The sequence below is a fragment of the Lampetra planeri genome, chromosome 2 (genome assembly GCF_965212315.1).
Source record: "Lampetra planeri chromosome 2, kcLamPlan1.2.h2, whole genome shotgun sequence".
Lineage (NCBI taxonomy): Eukaryota > Metazoa > Chordata > Hyperoartia > Petromyzontiformes > Petromyzontidae > Lampetra > Lampetra planeri.
The window spans coordinates 6647833-6666801 of NC_136108.1; the positions used below are offsets into that span (position 1 = coordinate 6647833).

Here is an 18969-nt window from a genome sequence, read left to right on the forward strand (position 1 = left end):
AGAGCTTTGTGACGTCATATTTGAGGGAGGGGTTGTGACTTTTTGTGACGCCGTGTGACGAGGGGGGGGGGTCAAAAATCGTCAAAAATCGCGTGACGTCAGTTATGGACGGCCCCTATGGCTTGGGGTGTGTTTTATCTCTGTACTCAGAAACCGCCACTGAAGGGATGCAAAAGGCACATCTTATCGTAATCTATGTTGAGCCTAGGGTTTACTTTGCAATGTGTGTAAGCCACTTAGTCACATCACGTGTTAATACTTCACTCTGAGGTCTTTGACTTGATCAAGGTAATGACTTTTCACTGCAGTAGATATTTATAAAATACTTGAAATAGCTTGTTTTCCAGTCCCAAACAGAAATTCACTCCAGCGTGATTACCATATTTATCGTAGAATGATGTACCTGAGAATGTAACTACACTGGAGATAACTAGTGTATTTTATTGTTACCACAGCTATGATGCTTGCATGTCCATTGTAATTTCTTTGCTTGCACTGAGACCAACATAATTTGGTTTGCATGTGTTTATTTTCAAACAAGATTTTATTCTTTGTAAATGGTGCAAATAATGTTTGGAAGCAGGGGATTTTTAGTAAATGTTTATTTCCATACTTTTCCTTTTTTGTCATTATTTATCCCAAAAAAATGTTAAACATTCAACAATGGTACATCGTATTAAAAAAAATACAAATTAAAAACAAACGCATGGGAGTTTTCTTTTTTATAGAAAAGCTTTCTACCTTTATTGCCATGGAAGAGGGGGAGCTGGTGGGGGAAGATACAACATCACAGGCGAAAGAACACTAGATGTTAGTTCAATGGAGTGGAGGACAAGGCTGCTACACCTACCATGCTTTTAAGGGTCAGTACTGAAAAAATGCAATTCAAGACATCTGAACTATTATACATATACAAAATAGTACATATCCTTGTGGTTGCCCCCAAAAACATCCACCTCTTTGCCATTCCCCTCTAATTACAAAGAAGGATACTGCATAGACCAAGGACCTTTAGAAAAATCAGTGAAAAAATTTAAAAAATAAAATAAAAATAAAACTGATGCAAAACACTGTTATCCACATGCCTATTTTTTGGAACACATTAATGTGCAGTGAAACTGTTGGTTCACTGAAAGTTACCACAGATCCATGTTGAGCACAAAGCCATCACTGCTTTTTACGTGAATGGACGGACGCTCCATTAATACTGCCATTTGTCACACAACATTCCCAACTTCTGACGTGTTTGGAACGCTACATGTCAGACAGGGACCAAGGAACAGATGAATGAGCACCATAGATAAAGGTTAGTGGGTTCTTCAAGTTTAAATTGTAACTCTTAATAGAATATTTTATCATAGGAGAACCCAATACAAAGTAGCACCATTATGAAAAGAAATATTTTTTCTTTAAAAAATATCAAGATGGAATGCTGAAACATCAGACCTGTCCCAGTACTTCATGCTACGATGGGTGTACTGTCTACATGAGGTAGCTTAAAATTGGGAACAATTAGGTGTTGCAACTTCCTTATCACATACAAAAACAGGCCAAGGTTGATGCTTTTAGTATTATCAAAAATTACATATTAAAAAAATCAAAATACAGGTGGTCCATAGATGTTATATTTTTTAGAACCAATCTAATACAAGATCTTGACAGGCCACGTTCCAAGGCTCCCACAAAAATATTCTGGATGTTACCATTGTTACATACTCAAATGGCACTGGCAGTTAATCGGGGTGTGGCATGCATCCAAGGGACTTCTCAGCATGACACATATTCAGCACCTCCCTCTGCCATGGGATTTTACAAGAGCTACACACAAATAAATAACAATGGCGGATTCCTTCCTCACTTTAGATGTTGTCTTTATTTATTTTTGGCCATGAGATCCAAAAGATAAGCGTGTGGATGGACCAGAGCAGTGTTGGTATGGTCAGCCTGTCAGTGCAAGGGTCCTTGAGATGACGGGAAGATGGTCAAGGTCCATTTTACAAGAAGCAGACTGGGCCGATGTCCACGCCGAACTCCTGATCCACACCACCGATATCCAGAGGAGCGATATCGACGATAGGCAGGCGGGATGTCTTCTGTGTTCTGTATTCCAAGACTGTTTGGCCCCAGTCCCCTGTGTGTTTCTGTAGAGAAAAAAATCAGCATTAAAGCATTTGTTTAAATTTGAGAAACCAGAGTTCAATGAGCAAATGTGACAGAAGTACTATCTCATTACAGATGCCCATCATCGTTGTGATGATCATCATTGGACATGCTCTGATTTGTAATGTCATCACATGTATTTCATCCATGGTCTTTTATTCCATTACTTGCTTTTTCTGCCTGTTGTTACCCTTTCAAAGGCTGGCAATATTTTGTTTTAAAAATATATCATTCTTGTTTTTCACTTGCTACTTTCAGATATTCATGTTCATAATCACGTGTCCTTGTTCCTTTATGTGACTATCATCTTTTACCGATTAAGATGCTTTAAGGGTGACCCTATTTGTGATCCATATCTCTTTATATAACTGAAGGCATAATGTGGGAATGTCTAAAATAAAATCCTGTACTTTATAACACAGATTAACAGCAGGTGCCACAAGCGTTTATGATGAAGGGCCCCTTACCGTGCATCCATCCTCCAGCACATTGTAGGTAAAGCGAGAATTGCCCTCGGCGCGGATCTCGATGTCGTTGGAGCCCTGGAGCAGAAGCGCCTTCTTAAGATTGCCGGCCTGTTCGTCCATGTAGGCAATGCTGTTTTTGCAGTGGTACGTGATGTTCTGAGAAGCCTCGGTGGACAGCAGGCGCAGGAAGGTCATCTGGATGGCCGCTGTGTTTGGTGGCAGGCTGTCATCGCCGTAGTTGAACTGTGCAGATGAGAACAAACGCCAAGGTTAGTAAACAACCTCCACTGTGCACACCAAAGTCCCGCGGACCATATCGTTAGTTTATGTTGCAAATGCTGAGTATTGTTTGAGCATTTCCCGCATTTTTATTCCTAAACAAATATCTAGACCAAACTACAGCAGCGTGATTGGTCTATATACAGTTATAATATAGGAATGTTTATATATTGTAGAAATAAAATGTCAATCAGGTACGTGAGCAAGTTGTATATATTCCAGGTGTAGATCACATTCTGATTGCTAATTGTGTTATTTTAGTCCTGGGAAAGCTTTTCATATAAAATGCCACACCGAGTTCTAACGCTATAAATTACCGAGAAAGACAATCTGTAATGATTTATGTTGCCTCCATTATGACTTTTTACAGTCACATAATGAAAATAACCTAATTATTTATTTTACCATTCATACATTGTGCCTGAAATGTTTACGGAAGGCAAACCATGCTCTGAAACCGACGTTGTGAGGGATTACGCATCGATGTTTGAGCGAGACCATTTCATAGGCATGGACGTACTTGTGAACCGCTGTTCATGGTCTCTCCGAACCAGATGTGCTTGCGGTCCTTGCTCTTGTTGGTCCACCAGCTCTTGCGTGGAACGTTCTGTGGGCTGGCATAGACGCAGGTCTCGCCCGACTCCATGTTACAGAACACCTTGATGGCATCCAGAGTGCAGCCCTGGTTGGGATCGATGAAGTAGTCACCTGGAAAAGAATACACGGAACATTAGACGTCAATTTTTATTTTGTAGGAACATTAGCGTAAAATAAAATGTTCACAATGTTGAGATGCGAGAAGATGATTTCTTAGCTAACCTAGGTTCCAGAAGCTTTGATTGTATGTATTTATGTTGAACTTCTTTAGCCAACTATACTAGTCAGAAGGACAACAATGCTTCAGCCGATTCCACCAGCCATAGCATTGACTGTGAAGGTTTTATCGCAGGGGGTGCTTGGAATCTCTGAATATGAACAGGATATCTGGATTTGACTACTACTACGTTTAACATACATACTCTGTCTGGTGATTCAAATCGTGTCAATTGGAGACAGAATTTGCAGAAATAATGATTAACTGTGTTGAGAAGAAAATAAGAAATGTCCACATATATAAACAGTGGTAATATTTTCTCAGATAAGAGGGAGAGATTAGAGTAATCATAGAGGAGTGGGATTTTTTGTTTCAATGGTAATTAAGACAACATCAGGTACAGTTGCCCTGATCACATTCAAACTGTTGTACTCCAAGTTAATGGTAATCCATTTATTTACATATGTAAATAGATATGTTTTAAGGCCATGGCTACTGAGCAAAGGCCCACAGGCCTAAAGTGCGAACGGATGACTTCCAATGCAAAGGTAAAGGGTGCCAACAATGTACTGGGCAGTACAGTAAAAGTAATCTCTCCCTGCGGTAATTATTGTAGAAAGTCTGTATCTAAAAAAAAATGTTGCTTTCCTCTCTCTCTGAACTTAAGTCACCCCGTGAATAGAAATGATCCACTTTTAAGACTTTTGTCTTCTACCTTTTTTTCCGACGAACGTGGAATATTCAATGCAAACTGTGAGTGTTGCAACGAGTAGACCCACTCACCACTCTTCCACTCGGGGTGGCAGAGCTTCAGGTCCCGGCAAGTGCGTGCTGGGTTCTTGCGAGAGCCCTCGGGGCTGCGGATGCTGTCAATCTGGTTGGTGAGCGACTTGAGAGTGGCATCAACTTCAGCGTCGTGCTGCCTCAGATCAGCTGAGGCCTGATCGCCACGGTAGAATCGCATTGGATCCGGAGCCTTCTCCTGGGATCCCATCATGGACATGCCAGACATATCCATCCCAGGGCCAGGTGGACCAGGAGGACCTGGGAGGCCGGCGGGACCAGATGGACCCTAGAGCACAAAGCCAGTTCAATCATAATATTACTACAAAGAAGATGTAAAGTGTTCAACAGAGGGTATTTCGTGCAAGTTCACATGGAACATGTATACTTAATTCAACCACATAACACCGTGGCTTTTGTTGTAATAATTCAAGCCTTACACTTCTTGCATGTATTATGATCTCATGCACACGAACGTGCAGCCTTTTTTGTGGAAGAATTGTAATTCTGACTTCAGCAGCTGAGATCATATTCAATGTTTAGCAAGTACATGTCATTAAATCGCCCAATCAGCATGGACTTTTTTTATTTTATTTTATCACCTTTATGTCCGATAGCCACTTCAGTAACGCTCAGCTGTAGTAGCATGTCGTTGGTAGATTTAAACGGGTGTAATTTGCATCAGTGGCAAATATGTTAACGACTGAGCTGTCTGCTTCTTTAAATAGCAGGTAGAAAAGACGAACAAAAAATGACGCTTTAGCTCTTCAAAATGCTTTCATTGAGTGTGAAAGCAGACATATAAAAACACCACAAAACTCTGACTTACAGCAGGGCCGGTTTCACCAGTGCGACCGCGTGGGCCAGGGGGACCGATGGGGCCGGGGAGACCATTAGAGCCATCCTTGCCTGGAGGCCCAGTGGGGCCAGGAGTACCCTGTGAACAGAACAAGAGACTTTACCTGGCTGCTCATTTTACCAATTCATATTGTCAACTCCACCTTCCTATAGCAGTGCTACTGTAACACAACAAGGTAAGCAAGTGTCGGAAACAAAATATCGAATGTAAAAACTGAGGCTACCGAAAGATGTATGCACAGGATAACAACAAATTAACATTTAGTAAATGGCATTAAAAGTGAATGGATTTCAGAGTCAATAAAGCACCACTGACTATTTACATTCAGTGTCTGGAACAATATACTCGAGCACAGGACATGGACTCACCCGAGGACCAGCAGGGCCCAGGGAACCAGCAGCACCTTGGTCACCAGATGAACCCTGTGGGAGACACGATGATGGCACATCAATACCAAGCCAGTCCTCAGCAAATACATAACCAAAACTAAACTGTACAAAGTCAATATTACAAATATCTTCTCGTTGTGTACACATATTTTGTGGCTAATGAAAAGCAATGTGTGCTCACAAGAACTCCATTGCAGTCATCTATACTGTAATAACAGTAACAACTTACACAAACGACTGTCTTTTAACTGCATGGATACTAGTGATAACATTGTCACAATGTAAAACAGCAGTTACATATGCATCACAATAACGTTTTGCTACAAATATATGTGGAAGCATTTAAAAAAATACGTTGGTAGATATCTCGGGTCAACATCCTTTCATTAAATGTTCTTAAAGTTTAGGGTCACTTTCATGACACGGGATTCATGCAAATGTTGACACTGCATGGCTAATGTTCATTTTTGATGCAGGATCAGTGTCGCTGTCCACACACACACACAGTAATTTGCCAGTTTGTATTTGCCATTTTTTTAACTTAATGACAGTGTATTTAATTTCATGTGCATAACGACTTACCGGGGGACCAGGCAGACCCTGGAGACCGGTGAAGCCTCTGTGTCCCTTCATGCCCCTCTCACCGTGCTCGCCGTTCTCACCCTTGTCACCACGAGGACCTTGTGGGCCCTGTCAACCAAACGACAGTGCAATCAAGTCTACAGTGTAATAATAATTCAAGGTTACTCCATTCACGACGACAAATATGTGTCACGTGTAAATATGTGTGTGGATGAATATGTTTAAGTGCCGGCACAAGCGAAGGAAACACTTACAGGCAGACCACGAGCCCCAGCTGGGCCAGGGGGACCTATTGGGCCTTGAGGACCCTAGAAGAAGCACACATCACACAAGGGCCACAATCGTTTAATCCTCTACAAAATACGTCCATATACATTGCCACTGATGTGGCATATCACGAATAAATTAACATATATATAATGATATGATAAACCTTTCATATAAGTACAACAATATTGCAAATTTATATTACACAATTAATGAAGATTGTATTGATTTTCTTGTGTAGCATAGCTTCGAGTGGCATAGCTAAAGTTCAATAGAAATAACTCTGCAGGTCTCAACTCTATGGCCTCCTCAAATCCCTTACAAACACCAGATGATCACATCACCCCAATACTTCAATCCCTCTGCTGGCTCCCATTCTAGTCCCAGATCAACTACAAGTTTACACTCACCATCTTAATGATCATCCATAGATTGATCCCTGCCTACCTCTCACCTCTCATCTCTACTCCCCTTCATGCACTGTCCCTTCAAGCCCAGACTAAAAACTTGTATATTCTGTTCCGCATATGACTGAATTTCTCATTTTTCAAACTGTATGTAAACTATATAAATACCCTTTTCCCATGCCGAACATGTTTCACTGTTGTGCGTATATTCTTGCGATGCAGTTGCATTTAGACACTTTCATAAATAAAAATTGTATTTCACTGGCTTTAAAATCGTACGAAATTTTTGCCCAAACAATTTTATAGACTCGCCAAATGTTTGTAACGTTGCACAACGCATGAGTCCACTCGTGTACACAGGATCGCCAGTAGTAACGGCTACCATGGTTACACACACAATCCGTCTAAGTACTGAGGCCTACACAGTGGCCATGCTCACCGACTCTCCCCTCTCGCCGTTCTTGCCGGTAGGCCCAACTGGTCCGGGGGCTCCTGGGGCACCGGGCGCACCTGGCTGTCCTGGCGAGCCATTCTCTCCACGCTCACCCTGCATGGTGACACACGGCCTCGCGTTAGCGCTCACCACGCCTGACACGCTGGAGCGGTATCCCCGAGCGAAAGACCCTTTCGCCTCTTCCACGTGGACATAATACATGCAAACATCTCAGTCACTAACATGAGCTTGTTTCTATCTATCTGTAAAATATGAATAACGCCAATGGCTTGTGTAAAATCGACATACAACTTTTTGTTTGAACAGTCGCATTCTTTTTGTCACATCATTATCAGTCACTATCAATCCACTGCTGGATGAAGACTATCCAAAATATGTTTCATTGCTTATAAGAAACAATCCATGATTATGACAACCAATGGAAATTAACTACAGGAAATGCCTCACAGGAGACATGGCAAATAGGAAATCACTTGAATAACAATGGCTTCACTCAATGCCTCACTAGACTTTCTTAAATGTCAGTCATGCCAATTGTTAAGCTTCATATGCGTTCAAAGAAAGTTTTTGTCATTAATGTCATAATTTTGGTTTGATAAACCATATTTTACTAAATATGTATCCAAATAATATGTAGAATCCTCAATATAATGATTACACTCATCACAAAGTTTCACTGTAGCCTATGCTACTTTGTCTTGCAATTATTCTTACAAAGTCATGTCAATTTCCCCTTTGTTGTGCCAACATACATCAAGTTGTTAACGTAATTATTTATTAACTTTGTGCAAAACCGTAAAGCATTATTAGGTTCATCTAATATATAGCCGTTCATGAGATCGTAAACACTGTACATTTTTACAATGTTCTAACAGGGCCAGAAAGCTGAAATATGGCACTAATAAGTATCGGAGCTTGAATTTGGCCAAATTAAGTAAACATCCAAATGTAATAGACGTTTTGGTGCAGTCACATGACTGACAGGGTTGAGATTGTACCCAGGATTCCAGCGGTACCAGCTCAGCGCTCTGACCTCTGAGCCACACGGCCACCCTATTTGGAGATTTTGAGAGGCGTCAAAGCCAAATATGTTATCAGATTTTAAAATCTTAAAGAAGATCAAATTCATTGAGGTCCCACTTTTGGAGGTATTTTTTGTTGTCGTGTTTTTAATCTTAGGCTTCAGTATGTTTGTACCAGGAGGGTTTGAGGTGTGCTGAATGCAAATACGACATCTTCAATAACTCAATTTGTCCTGTGCCAAAGCTAATAGAAAGCAGACAAAGTCTGGTACCAGTTTCCTGGAATAATAATACTCCTGTTTGCTACTAAATAGAACTGAACCACAGCATACGTATCATTGTAAAGATAATGTTACACAATTAGAGTTAAGGTGACAATATGCTTTAGTTCTGTCCCTATACAAACCAAGTTGCTTTGTGCTCACCTTCTGTCCAGAAGACCCATCACGGCCGGGAGGACCATCAGAGCCAGGATTGCCCTACGAGAACATAAAACATATAAACATCAAGAGATATAGGCAGTTCGCTATTACGCATGGACAAAACAAAAACCAAGCCCTTGAACTTGTGTGCGACAGTGTCACGTTCGTCAGCCATCACTTACATCACGTCCCTGCTCGCCAGGGGGGCCAGACAGGCCAGGTGGGCCATTAGGGCCAGGGGGCCCTCGTTCTCCAGATGGCCCAGGGGACCCTTGCTTACCAGGCTCGCCCTAGTGAAGAGAAGCAGACACAAGGGGCCACAGGTGAGATGTTCTCCATGTCAATATGTAAGGTTAAGTCGCATGAACATGGCTACGACATCGCACAATTACGCGGTAAACAGTGGAGTAAAAGTTGTAATAGGCTTTTTTGTATCACCTAGGCCCCAAAAAAAATCAGTCATTATCCTTGAATATAATCAACTTTTGTAGCTAATGGATGTAAGTGGTATCCATAATTCTAATATATAATGTGTAGTATCATGTCTGACATGTTCAGAATGAGAATTGTGTGTGTATGTTCGGTGTGCTTGTGACATGCTGGTGTTGGCAATGGAGGGGTGGTGATACTCACAGATGGGCCAGGGAGGCCGGAGAAGCCCCTCTCACCACGCTGGCCGGGCAAACCAACAATACCACGCTGGCCTGCGAGACCCATGGGGCCTGGGGGACCTTCAGGGCCCTGCACGGCAACAACAACAACATCACATCACAAGTCATGTATCTTCTTGGTTCTTTCGGTAAAGTCACGAAGAATGGAAATAATAAAATAATAAAAGTCATGTATCTCCAAAGCATACGTCACACAGTAAAGAACGTCCCGTACCCCTTACCAATGTGCTTCCATTGTGCCTCTGACCAAATCATCCAGAATGCCCCAATCTCATCAGATCACGGAAACTAAGCAGGGATGAGCCCGGTTAAGTGCTTGGTTGGGTAAACACCATGCTGCGGACCACTGCTGGGCTATGTGGTGGGCATTAGTACAAGTATAGTACAACATCAAATTGTTGTACTGTACTTCCCAAACTCCCTAATCTATGTTTCCGATCTTCACCAACCCACACTGATCAGTGTGGTAAAGTGTGTTCAAATAACCCCCGTGAACCACACGCCATGGGGAGGTTATCATCCAAACAGTGAAATGACAAAAGAGCTGTGTATGTACATCATGACATCATCCTTTCGTAGTTTAATGTAACCCTTGCCACATAGCAAGCAGGATTCACCCCACTGCACAGGACATCGTTTTGTTATTTTTCAGCTCTGCTGGCTTGGTGACGAGCATCACATAAACAATCAGTGTCAGGGATATTTGTTTAAAGTGTAAAATTAATGGTACTGTTTAACCTAGAAAAATATACACTACAGCCTTTACCTAAGGTAATCAATTAAAAGTTATGACTTTGGCACCATGTCTGTAGCCTTGACAGACCAGAACAATAAACGCACAGCAAACCTGTACAGAATACAGCTGCTAGAGTGTATAGACAAATATGCTTGTGCTGGAGGCAGGTACACAGGCTGCACGTGAGGTACGTACGGACACAAGCGTGCGCGTAGGGTCTGCATTGGACATCTGTCAATAAGAGCTTCATAACTCATCGGATTCCTCCAGCGTAAAGGAATATTCTGATTCTTGCGATTCTGCATTCTGGGCACTTACAGAGGGCCCATCCTCGCCGGGCTCGCCCTTCTCGCCAGGAGGCCCAGAGGCTCCCTGCAGTCCAGGCTCGCCAGGGCGGCCAGCAGGGCCAGAGTCTCCACGGATTCCCTTGGGTCCGTCTTTGCCTCCTGGGCCAGGTGGGCCAGGGGGACCAGGGTTGCCCTGAGCACAGTGCACGAACACAGGGCACAGTCACCCACGGAGCAGAGAGATGGGACAACCGCGCAGGGTGCTCGCCTCGTGCTATGTATTCAGAACAAAGGTCGGTTATACAACAACGCATTATCACGTGCAGTTCAAACAGTGGCGGATCTAAAACCTCCCAATGGGAGAGCTGTCCTGATATTTAAAGCTTTTTTGTTAATAGTGCCCTACGTTAATATAGAAAACATTTAACCTACACTATTTCCTCTGGCAAATATCAATACCAATTTTTGGGGGGTCTCAAGGTGGTGGGAGGGGGCGGGGGGAATCCACCCCATCCACCCCTTTCTTGGATCTGCCATTGGGTTGAGATATATTTAAAACATGAATAGTGAATAAACATAGAACACATTTGTAACTGCTAATCCTTACATTAATCATTACAATGTTAGTCCGGTTGTGCATTGGTAGTGGCAATATGAAGTCCCTTATTTTTCTATTTCATAATTCTCAATTGCCATATCTTACTCTCTCTTGAGCTAATGACATCAACATTTTGGCCACAAATAAGGTGGTGGGTGCATGCAAATTACTCAATTGAGATTACACATTGCAGAAATTATCGCCTCCTACTGGTAGACTAATGCCCGCTTGCAGGCCCGGTGCCGAGTGGAATATGTGCTTCACAGAGACAGTTGCCACTGATAGTACTGTTCCAACTGTTTAAGGTTAGATGTGATGTAAGTCGTGCATCACTTGCGAAGCGATCTGAGACACCCCAGTGTAAAGGGCGCTATTTAAAAAAAAACTATGATTGTACTCTGTGGATTTTCACTGCAAACTTTGCTACCCACGCTCCTCATCGCCAAGTATTTTGCCGAAGAGTCGTACTCACGTTAGGGCCGGGTGGGCCTACTCTGCCAGCAGCTCCAGGGAATCCAGTAGCACCCTTGGGGGATGGAACGGAGAAATTACATTCATTAATAAACACCGAGGAAAAGCAAACCAAAACGTACTCGTGTGCAACTGGTGCACGCGTGCATCTGCGAGTAAATAATGACCTCGGTCGGATGTAGCCAAGATGACGGTCTGAATTGCTTAACTATTTTCTTCGTGAACTTCACCGGTGTGAGTGCACACACTAAATATATTCATTGGTTTATATCAATTATGGTACGCTTGAGTTAGCTAATGCCAACTGCAATGATGTTGCTTTTGCTGTATTGGCTGGAAGATAATTGTCAGAAATATGCACTCTGCAAATAAATAACTGACTTTGTTTACACACTTAAAACAACCTGAACCTAATAGTTCAGAGACGGTCACAAAGTCTTTGAATGAGTTGTTCAGAAAGGTCCTGCTTTTGAGATGTTTAACTAATTGCATGACCAAACCATAGTATATGGAGGAAACATACATACACGTGTAGACAAGAGAACGCTCACATTCCACACACACAGCATGTCAGAAACATGTAGCCTGTCAGGTGAGTGTCTCATGCACATTGCAGATCACATCCTTCAGTGGCACTTACAGATGGACCTTGTGCGCCACGTGCACCTTTGGGACCAGGAACGCCATTGGGACCCTGAAACAACAGCAACACAAGACCTAGTGATTAACCATCACTTGAATCGGCAGGTAAGATAAACACACGGCCATTTATAACGGAATGGGATCGGTGGCACTCTTAATTTCAAGCTGTTTGTATTACAATACTTTACCCATGTCAACATGTCAACATTGAAAGGCGTTAAGGCCACGTCTATATATCTTTAATTCACCCATTTTAATAATTACCAGTTAGACTGATTGGAATTAAGCAAATTATTACGAGCCTAATGGGAGTCTATTGTGTCAAGTACAAGTTATTCAAACAATAAAACAGTGAACTCGTGTGTGCATCTCTGCGCTGCTTAGTTGTGATTCGAGGGGTGGCGGCACTGGCAAGGATGAGGTTACCTGGGGACCGGGGGAGCCCGCAGGACCCTGAGGACCAGGGGCACCGGCATCTCCCTTTTGACCCGACTCTCCCTGCTCTCCTTTGGCACCGGGTTGTCCATCTGAACCCTAGAGGAAGACAGCAGCCGGGGGAGAGAGGTCTCAGTGCAGACACACACCGGCAGCAGGAAGAGCTCTCACTCCTGGCTCCTGGGGTCGTGGCGATGGCACAGGAGGAGAGTCTACGTGTGGGAATGGGGAGGCGCACTGAGGCTCTGCTGCTGTTGCTGTGGAGAGGGAAGAGCGGATAAGTGTCCTCTCTTGTGACTACATGTGGGGGCCCTCATAGAAGACCAGGAATCAAGAATCCAAGACATAATTCCAAATTTCCACCCAGCCATGTCCATACCTGAACCTTAAACACAGCCACAGTATACATCAAATTATTTTTTTTTAATTGGCATAAATATGCGTGTGTACAAGGGATAGTAGGATGCCTTAAGAGCATACTATTAAAATATGCACACTCATAAATATGTTTAATACATCTTGATAATAACTAATGTATCATGTTGCATGCTGCATTTGGATAATGAAGATGATACTTCAAAATATGACTGAACAATACATTTGTAAGTCTACTGAACTGTTAGTGGGTGGGTGAGTGAATGAGCAGGTCAGTGGGTGGACGAGTGTGTGGGTGGGTTAGTGAGTTTGTGGGTCGGTGGGTGTGTGGGCCGATTTGGGTGTGTGGATGGCTTGAGTGAGTGGGTGGGAGGGCGCTTGAGTGGGTGGGCGTGTGGTAGAGTGGGCGGACGGGTGGGTATGTTGACAAATGAATGAACCAGTGAGTGATATATGAGTTAGTGCACGAGTGAGCCAGTGATGGGTGAGCCAGTGAATGATCTAGCGAGTGGGCAAGTGAGCTCGTGTTCAGTAGGCAGGTCTGTAAGTGAGCAAGTGATAAATGATCATATGTTTTGGTTGCATGGCGATATTGATAACTCGGCTAATCGGATTACGCAATCAGAGTTGGGCCAAAGTCTTGCCACTGTACCCATGTGAACCATTGCATGAGAGGTAATGGGCGGTGCTTGGTGATTTCATCAGCATAAGCATACACGTCACGTGGGGCGTGGTTTGTCGAGGGTTTCCTGCCTTCGGGAGACAGGTTGGGGTGGCTGCCATTTTTAAAGGGGCCTTAAATATCGACCACGAAAATAAATTAGTCGATTATTATTATTTTAAGTCGTTTGATTGACTTAATCGACGAATCATCCCAGCCATAACAACATTACATACTGCATATGTCCAGAGGATAAAGTACGTGTAAATATCCTGGTTTGTTTAATTGATATTTAACTATTTTTTATTTCCTCTGCTTATATCCTACATATATTCAAATGAGCAATATTGTGCGAGGTGCAGAGCACCCGTACCACTGCTGTTAGGTTAATAATAATGATCCAGTGGTGCTATACAAGCAGCACATAGTGGCTGTAGATGGCTGAGCGTGGTTTACTGGGCAGTGGCGTAAGCGGGCAGGAGTGTGCGCGTAACAGGAGACGACACTTACAGGAGGGCCAGCGAATCCAGCAGGGCCGGGAGGACCGGTCTCTCCACGCTCGCCCTGGAGCACACACAACAACACACACCTGAGTTCCCACCCAGAGACACACTCCTCACAGCAGACACCTGGCCGCCGCTCCTTGACCGATCATGCTCGAACAATCCTGGTTGGCCATTAATCTTGCATCACCAATACACGCCAACGAAGTTATGCTGCGAAGAGGGAGTTATTTTTTTAAATGTTACACAAGTTACATTCTTTTCTCAACCTGTGCATGCAAACTGATTTGAAATCTTCAGAGTCTACCGCTTTAATCTGCTTTGCAACGACGCAAACCTATCGACGGTTAACTGCGACGATTAACAACGACAAGAGCAGTGTGTGAAAGGAGCGGGGCGGAGGGCAACAAGCTCACGTACAGGAGACCCACGGGTGCCAGCAGGGCCACTAGGCCCAGGAGGACCAGCTTCACCCTGAAACACAACAGCAGAGGGCAACATTAGATGGACACACTCATCAGTGGACGACATTAAGTGGACAATCATTGATGAATGGCGTGAGATGGACAATCACCAGTGAACAATTTTTTGACGGATGTTGGACGGAAAGTCATTGATGGATGATTTCATATGGACAATCATTGAAGGATTATGTTAGGTGGACAATCATTAGTCAATGATGTTGGGTGGATGATAGATGGACAATCATTGGTGGACGATGTTTAGATGGACGATGGTGTATGGAAGGTTGTTGATGATGTTGGGTGAACACTGACCACCAGGAGGCTCCACTGTCCACACAATGCACTCAGGCGGATGCAGTGTGAGAAAGCGGGATGTTTTGTGTATTTATTAATCATTTTATGCTAATTTAATGATTTATGGACATGTTACCTCTACATAACAAACACAGGGACTACAGAGATGATGCACATTGCAATTGTGCAGCTCGATGGTAAAGGGTATGGCAGATAAATGTATGGAACATCAAATACAGAAACAACAACAATTACTTAGGTGCTTCAGACGATAACACCTTGCTACAAATTGGTTCGTGAAAAAGGTATTTGAAGTTAAGTTTGTAGATTAATTTAAACACAAGGTCAAGATTTAAATAACATTTGTTTTGAGCTGTGAAAGGAGTTGGCCCAAAAATCAAAAAGCGTGTGCATGAAGGAAAATTATTCTTTACCTTGTCACCAGCACTGCCTGATGGGCCGGGAGGACCGATGGGACCAGTCAAGCCCTGCAAGTGAAACGGAGAAGCGTTAGAGTCAGACCTGAAGCACGGATTGAGCCAGGCAGCACTGCACACGGAAACCTTACAGCGTGACAGCGCCTCTGTAAACGTGTCCCATGTCGTAAGTGAAAATCTTGCTTGCGATACATAATTTGCTGTTTATGATCACTATCATACAATTATTGCTAGGGTATAATACTATACACTTAAAAACCTCATTAATATATAGTGCATTATTTTACATTATTATAACACTAGACTAAACATTACACCGTGATTCCACACATGTAACGTAAACAGAGTAATCATGATTTTTAAACACGTTTCCAGTTTTAAATAATGACTTACTCGTGAACCATCCTTCCCAGGAGCACCTTCCGGTCCTTTCTCTCCGGCATCACCCTGTGAGGCAAAGGTCACACAGGTTGTTAGTAATGTGGTCCTATTTAAAAATAAATGTCATCTTGGATAATCCCTTGAGATGGAACGTCTCCATCGCAAGGGCATCTAGAGTGTCGTTTGACAGATACATTGCAAATACGTTATGACACATGGACAAACATTTTAAATCTATAACTTATCCAGAATGCATTTATGCAGTGAATCGTAACACCCAGGCAAACGCATCATACATGCAAAATTAACTGGTGCACACTCTCAGTTATATAGAATGTACCCTGAGCTGTAACAGCTGCATCCCAGTAAGCATGGAACAACGCTGCATGTTTACTGGAACGTGAGCAATGGTGGCGCATGATGGAGATATGAAACCGTAACCACTGGCACACAGAAACGAGGCATGGGACGGTTGGCAGGTGTATACAGCAAAGACAGATCATATCCCAGTGTGTGCCATCACAAAAAGTGCCGTTTTCTTTTCATCAGCGTATACGTACATAGTATTTTGGGGGCCTATATGCAGAATACGTACACACAACCTATGTTATACATGCCATACACTGCTGTCTATATTAAAATCATCTTCATCTAAAATAATGTGTATATTTGCATTACGTAGTGTTGATCAATGTATGTATGTTGAACTTCTTTTGCACCGTACGTCGCCAACCGTGCTAATCGGAGTTGCAATCATGGCACGGAGATGCAAAATAAGATGTTCGTGACGCCTACCATAATAGAAATAGATCCAGAAGCACATGGTCATGCTCAATTAACACGTTAGCTAAGAAACTTGGCCTAAGACCAGAATAATGTGTTTGTTCATCTCTCGGGTTAGTCGTCAGTGGCAGAGCCATCGAGTGTAGGCGCTGGCAGTCTCACTCTGTCTCCCTTGGGACCAGAAGCACCAGCTGTGCCGCGCTCCCCAGGCATGCCCTGCAGGCCAGGTGGTCCCTGAGCCCCAGATGGGCCTGAAGGACCGGTGGCGCCCTGTGGAATCACAACAGAACGCAACAGCAACCCACGGGTCAAAACTTCCGAATACAAACTTCGGGGGCTGGTTTGGCGGTGACGTGGAGGCACCAGCTGAAGGTAATTCACTGGCTCCGATTGTTAACAAGCACTGCCTCACAAATTAAGCATGTATAATAATGTAACATTTCAGACAAAGGCTTTCATCTAGTAACTTTGCAAGCCTGTGGAGAAGTAGCACACTGTTATTTAACTGATTGTTGCTTACTTTGCTGTGTTTTTGTTGTCTATTTGTTTTGTTTTATTCTGCAGGTAATTTTTTTTTACCACTTATGAGATGAACGTGTAATGTTTCGATATGTGAGCTCATCGAGCAATTACAACCCAATGGGAGTCTGAGCTGTGCTGCTGTGGACGGAGTCACACTCGCCACGCTGCCGCTGTGCGTGTGTGTTTGCTGTGCCCACCTTGGGGCCATCAGAGCCAGGAGTGCCAGGAAGTCCACGGCTTCCCTGGAGTCCCTGAGGCCCAGAAGCGCCACGCTCACCAGGGAAGCCACGCTCTCCCTGTGAAGTGAAGCCGCCACGCAGAGCTCACATCAGCTACTATTTCACACGCACACATCTTAGGATGAAGACAACCATCACTGGCAATGTCATGAGCAAAGCCTCGCGTGGCGTTGCGCACATGAGGGGCGAGGACTTACTCTGGGGCCGGCCTGTCCAGGCTGCCCAGCCTCTCCGGGAACACCCTGTGGAGAGACAAAAACACAGATGGCACGAAGCATTAATATAACGTTAAAGAACAACATTTGAAGAACGTTGGAGCAATACACCTACAAATATATATTTGATAGGCGTGTAGTAAATATTCCACAGCCTTTTCGTTTTCCATGGGATAAAAATAGTTCTTCAACGTTTAAACATAATATTCACCCATTTACATGCCTTGAAAAAATGTCAGCCTATAATATCCAAATGTTATGGTAATTCATAACAAAAATAAATGTATTCCATATACCATACATTTGTATGAAAGGATGTTAATATAATGTGACTCTTAGCCACGTCAGCCAACCCTGAAAGTTGGCAGGTGGCCTCCTCAAGTCAAATAGAAACCAGAGCAATAGCACAATGTGCAGCCTGACTAGTGGACATGAACACCCACCCCGAGTCTACCACAACATGTCCATACCCACCGCAGGTCACACCACAACACATCCACTACCCGCCATCGTCACACTACAAGAATGGCAGCGCTCATCCTGGCTCACACAGGAACAAGTCTGTACCCAGCTTGGGTGACACCGAAATGTGGATCACAGCACAACACTTCCATGCTGTAGGGCAAACCGAAAGTCGGTACACATACCCACTGGTACACAACTGTCTCTTGGGACCCATGAAATACTCCCATGGGGACCCATGAAATTACCCCCGTGGCCATGCATAATAGAAATCTTCGTCTGGCCCATGAGCGGTATGTTTGACTTCCCCGGCCTAAAGAATGATGTTGGTTGAAGAAACCGTACCTGGTCACCAGGCTTGCCACCCTCACCAGGGGGACCGGGAGGCCCAGGCAGACCCTACACAGTGAGACAGAGATTATTAGTTTCATTTCCCTGCAACTAAACATGACAAAACAACTCACATTAGAAATGGAAACCCGTGCATGCGTGTGCATTTTCCCTCGGCAGCAACCCGATGCGCATTGAATAAGAGCGCACAGGTTTGCACGTAGGTTCATTGGTCACAAAATGGCGTTGAACAAAATGTGGGTACATAAGGTATGTTTTGATTAAGAGTAGAATTGTTACGGCCAATCCTGAGATGTGTGAATAAGAACGCGTACGAACTGTATCACCGGACTGTATGTTTATTATTGTAATGTGCCATGCGTGTAAAATGTAAATTAAGAACATTTAAAAAAATATGTTTTACCTGGAAGCCAGAGGGACCTGGGGGACCTTGCTCTCCTCTCTCGCCAACAGCGCCCTGCAAGTCGTGAACAACGAGGACACCATTACCCCACATACTGGGAACGAGACGCCGACTGATTCCACAAAATCAAGGCC

General features: G+C 43.6%; 1 protein-coding gene across 1 annotated transcript in view; it reads right to left on the reverse strand.

Annotated features, from left to right (window-relative positions):
• Positions 1-587: 587 nt before the first annotated feature.
• The window catches only part of LOC144725983 (uncharacterized), a 48938-nt gene continuing 30556 nt past the window's right edge, over positions 588-18969 (reverse strand). The window contains exons 30-54 of the mRNA XM_078604681.1: positions 18836-18889; positions 18427-18480; positions 17602-17646; positions 17363-17461; positions 16806-16913; positions 15873-15926; positions 15477-15530; positions 14705-14758; positions 14292-14345; positions 12737-12844; positions 12309-12362; positions 11670-11723; positions 10631-10792; positions 9539-9646; positions 9088-9195; positions 8909-8962; positions 7447-7554; positions 6588-6641; positions 6334-6441; positions 5731-5784; positions 5333-5440; positions 4504-4792; positions 3427-3614; positions 2628-2870; positions 588-2141 (exon numbers count right to left, since the gene is read on the reverse strand). Of these exons, the coding sequence (XP_078460807.1) occupies positions 1995-2141; positions 2628-2870; positions 3427-3614; positions 4504-4792; positions 5333-5440; positions 5731-5784; positions 6334-6441; positions 6588-6641; positions 7447-7554; positions 8909-8962; positions 9088-9195; positions 9539-9646; positions 10631-10792; positions 11670-11723; positions 12309-12362; positions 12737-12844; positions 14292-14345; positions 14705-14758; positions 15477-15530; positions 15873-15926; positions 16806-16913; positions 17363-17461; positions 17602-17646; positions 18427-18480; positions 18836-18889 (2523 nt within the window). The 3' untranslated portion in view covers positions 588-1994. The remainder of the gene's footprint in view (positions 2142-2627; positions 2871-3426; positions 3615-4503; positions 4793-5332; positions 5441-5730; positions 5785-6333; positions 6442-6587; positions 6642-7446; positions 7555-8908; positions 8963-9087; positions 9196-9538; positions 9647-10630; positions 10793-11669; positions 11724-12308; positions 12363-12736; positions 12845-14291; positions 14346-14704; positions 14759-15476; positions 15531-15872; positions 15927-16805; positions 16914-17362; positions 17462-17601; positions 17647-18426; positions 18481-18835; positions 18890-18969) is intronic.